The sequence below is a fragment of the Heterodontus francisci genome, chromosome 29, assembly GCF_036365525.1.
Source record: "Heterodontus francisci isolate sHetFra1 chromosome 29, sHetFra1.hap1, whole genome shotgun sequence".
Lineage (NCBI taxonomy): Eukaryota > Metazoa > Chordata > Chondrichthyes > Heterodontiformes > Heterodontidae > Heterodontus > Heterodontus francisci.
Window position 1 is genome coordinate 16254492 of NC_090399.1, and position 13267 is coordinate 16267758.

The 13267-nt window shown below is 42.3% G+C and overlaps 1 protein-coding gene across 3 annotated transcripts in view; it reads left to right on the forward strand.

Moving 5' to 3' along the window:
* The window catches only part of LOC137346163 (PHD finger protein 1-like), an 85406-nt gene extending 72618 nt beyond the window's left edge, over positions 1–12788 (forward strand). For all 3 annotated transcript variants that reach the window (XM_068009514.1, XM_068009513.1, XM_068009515.1), the window contains one exon: positions 12042–12788. In XM_068009514.1, coding sequence (XP_067865615.1) covers positions 12042–12411 — 370 coding nt within the window. In that variant the 3' untranslated portion in view covers positions 12412–12788. The remainder of the gene's footprint in view (positions 1–12041) is intronic.
* The last annotated feature ends 479 nt before the right edge of the window (positions 12789–13267 follow it).

Genomic DNA, 13267 nt, shown 5'->3' on the forward strand with positions numbered 1-13267 from the left:
GGGTATAACACTCCTGTATATATTATATAACACACTGTGTGTTACAGGGTATAACACTCCTACATATATTATAACACACTGTGTATTACAGGGTATAACACTCCTGTATATATTATATAACACACTGTGTATTACAGGGTATAACACTCCTGTATATATTATATAACACACTGTGTGTTACAGGGTATAACACTCCTACATATATTATATAACACACTGTGTGTTACAGGGTATAACACTCCTGTATATATTATAAAACACACTGTGTGTTACAGGGTATAACACTCCTGTATATATTATATAACACACTGTGTGTTACAGGGTATAACACTGCTGTATATATTATATAACACACTGTGTGTTACAGGGTATAACACTGCTGTATATATTACATAACACACTGTGTATTACAGGGTATAACACTCCTGTATATATTACATAACACACTGTGTGTTACAGGGTATAACACTCCTGTATATATTACATAACACACTGTGTATTACAGGGTATAACACTGCTGTATATATTATATAACACACTGTGTATTACAGGGTATAACACTGCTGTATATATTATATAACACACTGTGTTACAGGGTATAACACAGCTGTATATATTATATAACACGCTGTGTATTACAGGGTATAACACTCCTACATATATTATATAGCACACTGTGTATTACAGGGTATAACACTGCTGTGTATATTATATAACACACTGTGTGTTACAGGGTATAACACTCCTATATATATTATATAACACACTGTGTGTTACAGGGTATAACACTCCTACATATATTATATAACACACTGTGTGTTACAGGGTATAACACTCCTGTATATATTATATAACACACTGTGTATTACAGGGTATAACACTGCTGTATATATTATATAACACACTGTGTATTACAGGGTATAACACTGCTGTATATATTATATAACACACTGTGTTACAGGGTATAACACTGCTGTATATATTATATAACACACTGTGTGTTACAGGGTATAACACTGCTGTATATATTATATAACACACTGTGTATTACAGGGTATAACACTGCTACATATATTATATAACACACTGTGTGTTCCAGGGTATAACACTGCTGTATATATTATATAACACACTGTGTGTTACAGGGTATAACACTCCTGTATATATTATATAACACACTGTGTGTTGCAGGGTATAACACTCCTACATATATTATATAACACACTGTGTGTTACAGGGTATAACACTCCTGTATATATTACATAACACACTGTGTGTTACAGGGTATAACACTGCTGTATATATTATATAACACACTGTGTATTACAGGGTATAACACTGCTACATATATTATATAACACACTGTATGTTACAGGGTATAACACTCCTATATATATTATATAACACACTGTGTGTTACAAGGTATAACACTGCTGTATATATTATATAACACACTGTGTGTTACAGGGTATAACACTCCTACATATATTATATAACACACTGTGTGTTACAGGGTATAACACTGCTGTATATATTATATAACACACTGTGTGTTACAGGGTATAACACTCCTGTATATATTATATAACACACTGTGTGTTGCAGGGTATAACACTCCTACATATATTATATAACACACTGTGTGTTACAGGGTATAACACTCCTGTATATATTACATAACACACTGTGTGTTACAGGGTATAACACTGCTGTATATATTATATAACACACTGTGTATTACAGGGTATAACACTGCTACATATATTATATAACACACTGTGTATTACAGGGTATAACACTCCTGTATATATTATATAACACACTGTGTGTTATAGGGTATAACACTGCTGTATATATTATATAACACACCGTGTGTTACAGGGTATAACACTCCTGTATATATTACATAACACACTGTGTGTTACAGGGTATAACACTGCTGTATATATTATATAACACACTGTGTGTTACAGGGTATAACACTCCTGTATATATTATATAACACACCGTGTGTTACAGGGTATAACACTGCTGTATATATTATATAACACGCTGTGTGTTACAGGGTATAACGCTCCTGCATATATTATATAACACACTGTGTGTTACAGGGTATAACACTGCTGTATATATTATATAACACACTGTGTGTTACAGGGTATAACACTCCTACATATATTATATAACACACTGTGTGTTACAGGGTATAACACTGCTGTATATATTATATAACACACTGTGTGTTACAGGGTATAACACTGCTGTATATATTATATAACACACTGTGTATTACAGGGTATAACACTCCTGTATATATTATATAACACACTGTGTGTTATAGGGTATAACACTGCTGTATATATTATATAACACACCGTGTGTTACAGGGTATAACACTCCTGTATATATTACATAACACACTGTGTGTTACAGGGTATAACACTCCTGTATATATTATATAACACACCGTGTATTACAGGGTATAACACTCCTGTATATATTATATAACACACTGTGTGTTATAGGGTATAACACTGCTGTATATATTATATAACACACCGTGTGTTACAGGGTATAACACTCCTGTATATATTACATAACACACTGTGTGTTACAGGGTATAACACTGCTGTATATATTATATAACACACTGTGTGTTACAGGGTATAACACTCCTACATATATTATATAACACACTGTGTGTTACAGGGTATAACACTCCTACATATATTATATAACACACAGTGTGTTACAGGGTATAACACTCCTACATATATTATATAACACACTGTGTGTTACAGGGTATAACACTCCTGTATATATTATATAACACACTGTGTATTACAGGGTATAACACTCCTGTATATATTATATAACACACTGTGTGTTATAGGGTATAACACTGCTGTATATATTATATAACACACCGTGTGTTACAGGGTATAACACTCCTGTATATATTACATAACACACTGTGTGTTACAGTGTATAACACTGCTGTATATATTATATAACACACTGTGTATTACAGGGTATAACACTGCTACATATATTATATAACACACTGTGTGTTACAGGGTATAACACTGCTGTATATATTATATAACACACTGTGTGTTGCAGGGTATTACACTCCTACATATATTATATAACACACTGTGTGTTACAGGGTATAACACTCCTACATATATTATATAACACACTGTGTGTTACAGGGTATAACATTCCTGTATATATTATATAACACACTGTGTGTTACAGGGTATAACACTCCTGTATATATTATATAACACACTGTGTGTTACAGGAGAAGAAGAAAGAAGAATATATTATATAACACACTGTGTGTTACAGGGTATAACATTCCTGTATATATTATATAACACACTGTGTGTTACAGGGTATAACATTCCTGTATATATTATATAACACACTGTGTGTTACAGGGTATAACACTCCTGTATATATTATATAACACACTGTGTGTTACAGGGTATAACATTCCTGTATATATTATATAACACACTGTGTGTTACAGGGTATAACATTCCTGTATATATTATATAACACACTGTGTGTTACAGGGTATAACACTCCTGTATATATTATATAACACACTGTGTGTTACAGGGTATAACACTCCTACATATATTATATAACACACTGTGTGTTACAGGGTATAACACTCCTACATATATTATATAACACACTGTGTGTTACAGGGTATAACACTCCTACATATATTATATAACACACTGTGTGTTACAGGGTATAACATTCCTGTATATATTATATAACACACTGTGTGTTACAGGGTATAACCCTCCAATATATATTATATAACACACTGTGTGTTACAGGGTATAACATTCCTGTATATATTATATAACACACTGTGTGTTACAGGGTATAACACTCCTGTATATATTATATAACACACTGTGTGTTACAGGGTATAACATTCCTGTATATATTATATAACACACTGTGTGTTACAGGGTATAACATTCCTGTATATATTATATAACACACTGTGTGTTACAGGGTATAACACTCCTGTATATATTATATAACACACTGTGTGTTACAGGGTATAACATTCCTGTATATATTATATAACACACTGTGTGTTACAGGGTATAACATTCCTGTATATATTATATAACACACTGTGTGTTACAGGGTATAACATTCCTGTATATATTATATAACACACTGTGTGTTACAGGGTATAACACTCCTGTATATATTATATAACACACTGTGTGTTACAGGGTATAACATTCCTGTATATATTATATAACACACTGTGTGTTACAGGGTATAACACTCCTACATATATTATATAACACACTGTGTGTTACAGGGTATAACACTCCTACATATATTATATAACACACTGTGTGTTACAGGGTATAACATTCCTGTATATATTATATAACACACTGTGTGTTACAGGGTATAACCCTCCAATATATATTATATAACACACTGTGTGTTACAGGGTATAACATTCCTGTATATATTATATAACACACTGTGTGTTACAGGGTATAACACTCCTGTATATATTATATAACACACTGTGTGTTACAGGGTATAACATTCCTGTATATATTATATAACACACTGTGTGTTACAGGGTATAACATTCCTGTATATATTATATAACACACTGTGTGTTACAGGGTATAACACTCCTGTATATATTATATAACACACTGTGTGTTACAGGGTATAACATTCCTGTATATATTATATAACACACTGTGTGTTACAGGGTATAACATTCCTGTATATATTATATAACACACTGTGTGTTACAGGGGTATAACCCTCCAATATATATTATCTAACACACTGTGTGTTAGAGGGAAAAACACTCCTGTAGATATTATATCACTTACTTTGTGTTACAGCAGCGTTATACCCTGTAACACATAGTGCATTATATAATTATATAATGTATTACACCCTGCAACACGCAGTGTGTTATATGATATGTACAGGACTGTAATACCCCTAACACACAGTGTGTTATATAACGCTCCTGTATAAATTACATAACACATTGCATGTTACAGGGGTATAACACTGCTGTATATATTATATAACAAACTGTTCGTTACAGGGGTATAGCACTGCTGTATATATGATATAACACACTGTTCGTTCCAGGGGTATAGCACTGCTGTATATATTATTTAACACACGTGGCCGGCATTTCACGTTGGGTGGACGGGAGCCGGCCACCAAGTGAAAGGTTGGTGACGAACCTGCTTTGGCCTCGTGTTGGGATCCGTCCCGTGTTTTTACTGGTCCCCAGGCTTTAATTGTCCCGAGGCGGGACTCCTACTGGCAACTCTTTGTCCCCGCTCCCGCTGGCCCTGCAGGGCCAATCAGTCGGGTTCCAGCCAGGCAAGGGTGGTTGGGTGGGAGGAAGGGGGTGTGTTGGGTTAGCAGGAGTGGCCCTCAATTGGGCAGGGCCCACGCTCCGCCCCACCCATCCCCCAGACGATTGCAGCCGCCTGGTTTTCACAGGTGGCTTTTCCAGGCTCCAGGACGCCCGCTTTCCATGTACAAAATCTGCATGGAGGTGGGCGAAGGCTGTTAAGTAACCGTTAACACTCCTATAGTGTGTGTCAGAGGGGTATAACACTCCTATATAAAATGCAGTGTGTGTCAGAGGGGTATAACACTCCTCTATATATATAATGCAGTGTGTGTCAGAGGGGTATAACACTCCTCTATATATAATGCAGTGTGTGTCAGAGGGGTATAACACTCTTCTATATATATAATGCAGTGTGTGTCAGAACAAAGAACAAAGAAAATTACAGCACAGCAACAGGCCCTTCGGCCCTCCAAGCCTGCGCCGATCCAGATCCTCTATCTAAACATGTCGCCTATTTTCTAAGGGTCTGTATCTCTTTGCTTCCTGCCCATTCATGTATCTGTCTAGATACATCTTAAAAGACGCTATCGTGCCTGGGTCTACCACCTCCGCTGGCAAAGCGTTCCATGCACCCACCACCCTCTGCGTAAAGAAATTTCCACGCATATCCCCCCTAAACTTTTCCCCTTTCACTTTGAACTCGTGTCCCCTTGTAATTGAATCCCCCTCTCTGGGGAAAAAGCTTCTTGCTATCCACTCTGTCTATACCTCTCATGATTTTGTACACCTCAATCAGGTCCCCCCTCAACCTCCGTCTTTCTCATGAAAATAATCCTAATCTACTCAACCTCTCTTCATAGCTAGCGCCCTCCATACCAGGCAACATCCTGGTGAACCTCCTCTGCACCCTCTCCAAAGCATCTACATCCTTTTGGTAATGTGGCGACCAGAACTGCACGCAGTATTCCAAATGTGGCCGAACCAAAGTCCTATACAACTGTAACATGACCTGCCAACTCTTGTACTCAATACCCCGTCCGATGAAGGAAAGCATGCCGTATGCCTTCTTGACCACTCTATTGACCTGCGTTGCCACCTTCAGGGAACAATGGACCTGAACACCCAAATCTCTCTGTACATCAATTTTCCCCAGGACTTTTCCATTTACTGTATAGTTCACTCTTGAATTGGATCTTCCAAAATGCATCACCTCGCATTTGCCCAGATTGAACTCCATCTGCCATTTCTCTGCCCAACTCTCCAATCTATCTATATTCTGCTGTATTCTCTGACAGTCCCCTTCAGTATCTGCTACTCCACCAATCTTAGTGTCGTCTGCAAACTTGCTAATCAGACCACCTATACTTTCCTCCAAATCACTTATGTCTATCACAAAAAACAGTGGTCCCAGCACGGATCCCTGTGGAACACCACTGGTCACACGTCTCCATTTTGAGAAACTCCCTTCCACTGCTACTCTTTGTCTCCTGTTGCCCAGCGGGTTCTTTATCCATCTAGCTAGTACACCCTGGATCCCATGCGACTTCACTTTCTCCATCAGCCTACCATGGGGAACCTTATCAAACGCCTTACTGAAGTCCATGTATATGACATCTACAGCCCTTCCCTCATCAATCAACTTTGTCACTTCCTCAAAGAATTCTATTAAGTTGGTAAGACATGACCTTCCCTGCACAAAACCATGTTGCCTATCACTGATAAGCCCATTTTCTTCCAGATGGGAATAGATCCTATCCCTCAGTATCTTCTCCAGCAGCTTCCCTACCACTGACGTCAGGCTCACCGGTCTATAATTACCTGGATTATCCCTGCTACCCTTCTTAAACAAGGGGACAACATTAGCAATTCTCCAGTCCTCCGGGACCTCACCCGTGTTTAAGGATGTTGCAAAGATATCTGTTAAGTCCCCAACTATTTCCTCTCACTTCCCACAGTAACCTGGGATAGATTCCATCCGGACCTGGGGACTTGTCCACCTTAATGCCTTTTAGAATACCCAACACTTCCTCCCTCCTTATGCCGACTTGACCTAGAGTAATCAAACATCTGTCCCTAACCTCAACATCCGTCATGTCCCTCTCCTCGGTGAATACTGATGCAAAGTACTCGTTTAGAATCTCACCCATTTTCTCTGACTCCACGCATAACTTTCCTCCTTTGTCCTTGAGTGGGCCAATCCTTTCTCTAGTTACCCTCTTGCTCCTTATATATGAATAAAAGGCTTTGGGATTTTCCTTAACCCTGTTTGCTAAAGATATTTCATGACCCCTTTTAGCCCTCTTAATTCCTCATTTCAGATTGTGCCTACAATCCCGATATTCTTGCAAAGCTTCGTCTTTCTTCAGCCTCCTCGACCTTATGTATGCTTCCTTTTTCCTCTTAGCTCGTCTCACAATTTCACCTGTCATCCATGGTTCCCTAATCTTGCCATTTCTACCCCTCATTTTCACAGGAACATGTCTCTCCTGCACGCTAATCAACCTCTCTTTAAAAGCCTCCCACATATCAAATGTGGATTTACCTTCAAACAGCTGCTCCCAATCTACATTCCCCAGCTCCTGCCGAATTTTGGTATAGTTGGCCTTCCCCCAATTTAGCAGTCTTCCTTTAGGACCACTCTCGTCTTTGTCCATGAGTATTCTAAAACTTACGGAATTGTGATCACTATTCCCAAAGTAGTCCCCTACTGAAACGTCAACTACCTGGCCCGGCTCATTTCCCAACATCAGGTCCAGTATGGCCCCTTCCCGAGTTGGACTATTTACATACTGCTCTAGAAAACCCTCCTGGATGCTCCTTACAAATTCTGCTCCATCTGGACCTCTAACATTAAGTGAATCGCAGTCAATGTTGGGAAAATTAAAATCTCCTATCACCACCACCCTGTTGCTCCTACAGCTTTCCATAATCTGTTTACATATTTGTACCTCTATCTCACGCTCGCTGTTGGGAGGCCTGTAGTACAGCCCCAACATTGTTACCGCACCCTTCCTATTTCTGAGTTCTGCCCATATTGCCTCACAGCTCGAGTCCTCCATAGTGCCTTCCTTCAGCACAGCTGTGATATCCTCTTTGACCAGTAATACAACTCCTCCACCCCTTTTACCTCCCTTTCTATCCCGCCTGAAGCATCGGTATCCTGGGATATTTAGTTGCCAATCATGCCCTTCCCTTAACCAAGTCTCAGTAATAGCATTAACATCATACTCCCAGGCACTAATCCAAGCCCTAAGTTCATCTGCCTTACCTATTACACTTCTTGCATTAAAACAAATACACCTCAGACCACCAGTCCCTTTGCTTTCATCATCTGCTCCCTACCTACTCTTTCCCTTAGTCACGCTGACTTCATTATCTAGTTCCTTACAGGCTTTAGTTACGACATCCTTACTCTCTACTGACCTCATTTGGTTCCCATCCCCCTGCCACATTAGTTTAAACCCTCCCCAACAGCGTTAGCAAAAGCACCCCCAAGGACATTGGTTCCAGTCCGGCCCAGGTGTAGACCGTCCAATTTGTAATAGTCCCACCTCCCCCAGAACCGGTCCCAATGTCCCAAAAATCTGAACCCTTCCCTCCTGCACCATCTCTCAAGCCACGCATTCATCCTGACTATTCTTTCATTTCTACTCTGACTATCACGTGGCACTGGTAGCAATCCGGAGATTACGACCTCTGAGGTCCTACTTTTTAACTTGGCTCCTAACTCCCTAAATTCTGCTTGTAGGACCTCATCCCGTTTTTTTACCTATATCATTGGTGCCTATGTGCACAACGACAACTGGCTGTTCACCCTCCCCCTTCAGAATGTTCTGCAGCTGATCTGAGACATCACTGACCCGTGCACCTGGGAGGCAACATACCATTCGGGAGTCTCGTTTTCGACCACAGAACCGCCCATCTACTCCCCTTACAATCGAATCCCCTATGACTATAGCCCTTCCACTCTTTTTCCCGCCCTTCTGAACAGCAGAGCCAGCCACGGTGCCATGAACCTGGCTACTGCTGCCTTCCCCTGGTGAGCCATCTCCCTCAACAGTATCCAAAACGGTATACCTGTTGTGGAGAGAGATGACCGCAGGGGACACCTGCGCTGCCTTCCTGCTCTTTCTCTGCCTTTTGGTCACCCATTCCCTTTCTCCCTCAACAATCCTAATCTGTGGTGTGACCAATTCACTAAACGTGCTATCCACGACCTCCTCAGCATCGCGAATGGGTATAACACGAGGGAGCAAGCTATCCTAGATCTAGTCCTGTGTAATGAGACAGGAATAATTAATGACCTCATAGTTAGGGATCCTCTTGGAAGGAGTGATCACAGTATGGTTGAATTTAGAATATAGATGGAGAGTGTGAAGATAAAATCCAATACCAGGGTCCTGCGCTTGAACAAGGGGGACTACAATAGAATGAGAGAGGACTTGGCTAAAGTAGACTGGAAACAAAGATTTTATGGTGGGACAGTTGACGAGCAGTGGAGGACTTTCAAAGCAATTTTTCAAAGTGCTCAGCAAAAGTATATTCCAGTGAAAAGGAAGAACTGGAAGAAAAGGGGTAATCTGCCATGGGTGTCTAAGGAAATAAGGGAGGCTATCAAATTGAAAGAGAAGGCATACAAAGTGGCCAAAAACAGCATGAAACTAGAAGATTTGGAAAACTTTCAAGGTCAACAGAAAACCTCAAAGAGCTATAAAGAAAAGCAAGATAGAACATGAGAAAAAACTAGCACAGAATATAAAGACAGATAGCAAAAGTTTCTATAAATATATAAAACCAAAAAGAGTGGCCAAAGTAAACGTTGGTTCTTTAGAGGATGAGAAGGGGAATTTAGTTATGGGATATGATGAAATGGCCGAGGCATTGAACAAGTATTTTGTATCGGTCTTCACAGTGGAGGACATTAATAACATGCCAGTAATTGACAAAGAGACGAACGTAGGTGAGGACCTGGAAACAATCATTATTACGGAAGAGGTAGTGTTGGGCAAGCTAATGGAGCTAAGGATTGATAAGTCTCCTGGCCCTGATGGAATGCATCCCAGGGTACTAAAAGAGATGGCGGGAGAAATAGCAGGTGCACTGATGGTAATTTTCCAAAATTCGCTGGACTCTGGGGTTGTCCCAGCAGATTGGAAAACAGCAGATGTGACGCCACTCTTTAAAAAGGGAGGTAGACAAAAGATGGGGAATTATAGACCGGTTAGCTTAACCTCTGTAGTGGGGAAGATGCTTGAGTCTATTATCAAGGAAGAAATAGCAGGGCATCTCGATAGAAATTGTCCCGTTGGGCAGACGCAGCATGGGTTCATGAAGGGCAGGTCATGCTTGACAAATCTTTTGGAATTCTATGATGACATTACGAGCAAGGTGGACAATGGGGACCCAGTGGATGTGGTGTACCTAGATGACTGTGAAACTTTGCAGAGGAACATAGATACATTGAGTGAGTGGGCAAAGGTCTGGCAGATGGAATACAATGTTCATAAATGTGAAGTCATTCATTTCGGTAGGAGTAACAGTAAAAAGGATTATTACTTGAATGGTAAAACGTTGCAGCATGCTGCTATGCAGAGGGACTTGGGTGTCCTTGTACATGAATCGCAGAAGGTTGGTCTGCAGGTACAGCAAGTAATTAGGAAGGCAAATGGAATTTTGTCCTTCATTGCTAAAGGGATTGAGTTTAAAAGCAGAGAGGTTATATTGCAGCTGTATAAGGTACTGGTGAGGCCGCACCTGGAGTACTGTGTGCAGTTTTGGTCTCCTTACTTGAGAAAGGATGTACTGGCACTGGAGAGGGTGCAGAGGAGGTTCACTAGGTTGATTCCGGAGTTGAGGGGGTTGGCTTATGAGGAGAGACTGAGTAGATTGGGATTATATTCATTGGAATTCAGAAGAATGAGGGGGGGATCTTATAGAAACATATAAAATTATGAAGGGAATAGATAAGATACAAGTAGAGAGGATGTTTCCACTGGCAGGTGAAGCTAGGACAAGAGGGCATAGCCTCAAGATTAGAGGGAGCAGATTTAGGACTGAATTAAGAAGGAACTTCTTCACCCAGAGGGTTGTTAATCTATGGAATTCCTTGCCCAGTGAAGTAGTTGACACTTCTTCAGTAAACGTTTTTAAAGCTAAGGTAGATATCTTTTTGAATAATAAAGGAATTAAGGGATACGGTGAGAGAGCGGGTAAGTGGATCTGAGTCCACGAAAAGATCAGCCATGATCTTATTGAATGGCGGAGCAGGCTCGAGGGGCCGGATGGCCTACTCCTGCTCCTAGTTCTTAGTGCATTATATATATACATATACGATCATGTGTGTCAGAGGGATATAACACTCCTCTATATAATGCAGTGTGGGGTATAACACTCCTATAATGCAGTGTGTGTCAGAGGGGTATAACACTTCTGTATATAAAATGCAGTGTGTGTCAGAGGGGCATAACACTTCTGTATATAAAATGCAGTGTGTGTCAGAGGGGCATAACACTTCTGTATATAAAATGCAGTGTGTGTCAGAGGGGTATAACACTCGTGTGTGTATTTAATATCTGTTGCGGTGCCAGTCATTACCCTATCACCATCCTGATTCACTAATCACCATTTCTCCTCTTGTCTCCCTTAGCGAGAACTCGGGTAGTCAGGCTAAGACCATCGGCAGCGGCGGCCGGCTATCGGATGGCGAGGAGGGTGCAGACGAGCGCCCACTCGATCCTGTCGAGACGGAGGAGGAGGAGGAGGAAGAGGAGGAGGGCGGCGATGAAGAGGAGGAGGAGGAGGAGGATGGCTCCGACAATCAGATGGACGCCCGTTCTCAGTGCGACTCCAGTGAGGATGACCTGCCCCTCTCCTACCTGCGTTCGTCGGTCAGCAGCTACTTTGGGGCGATGGGCAGGCTGGCACGGGGTGAGACGGTGCGGATCCTTGCCCGCAGGCTCACGCTGGACAACAAAGTGCAGTACCTCGTGGAGTGGGGCGGCTCCTCCATATTTTAGCACACAGTTGGAGGCTGGGCGTTTCCAGCGGGCAGCAGGGGGGCACGGAGCCAAGTGCCAACCTAAAGCAGCTTCCTTCTATCCCGGGCAGCGATTGTTGCCGGGGAGTTGGGTTTTAAGACGCACGCAGTTTTTAATCTTTGGAGGTCTTTGACCGGCTTGATCCCTTTTTGCTCTATACATAGGATCCTGGAGCAGGTGCTCATGCAGACAGGCCAACCAGTCTTGGGGACTGACGATCAGCTTTAACCTCACAGAGCAAGTGTAACTATAGGAGAGCTGGCTGATGTTGTAGTGAGCACTGTGAGCCGAGGGGGCGGGTGTGTGTCGGACTGTGCTGGGGCCCCTGGTGGGTGTGGGCCAGACTGTGCCGGGGCCCCTGGGGGGCTGGTGTGTGTCGGACTGCTCCGGCGCCCCTGGGGGGGGAAGGGGGGTGTGTGTCAGACTGTGCCGGGGTTCCTGGTGGGTGTGTGCCAGACTGTGCCGGGGTTCCTGGCGGGTGTGTGCCAGACTGTGCCGGGGTTCCTGGCGGGTGTGTGCCAGACTGTGCCGGGGTTCCTGGCGGGTGTGTGCCAGATTGTGCCGGGGTTCCTGGTGGGTGTGGGCCAGACAGTGCCGGGGCCCCTGGGGGCGGGTGTGTGCTGTACTGCGCCGGGGCCCCTGGTGGGGGGGAGGGGGGTGAGTGCCAGACTGTGCCAGGGCCCCTGGCGGGTGAGTGCCAGACTGTGCCAGGGCCCCTGGCGGGTGAGTGCCAGACTGTGCCGGGGCCCCTGGCGGGTGTGTGTCGGACTGTGCTGGGGTTCCTGGCGGGTGTGGGCCAGACTGTGCTGGGGTTCCTGGTGGGTGTGTGCCGGAC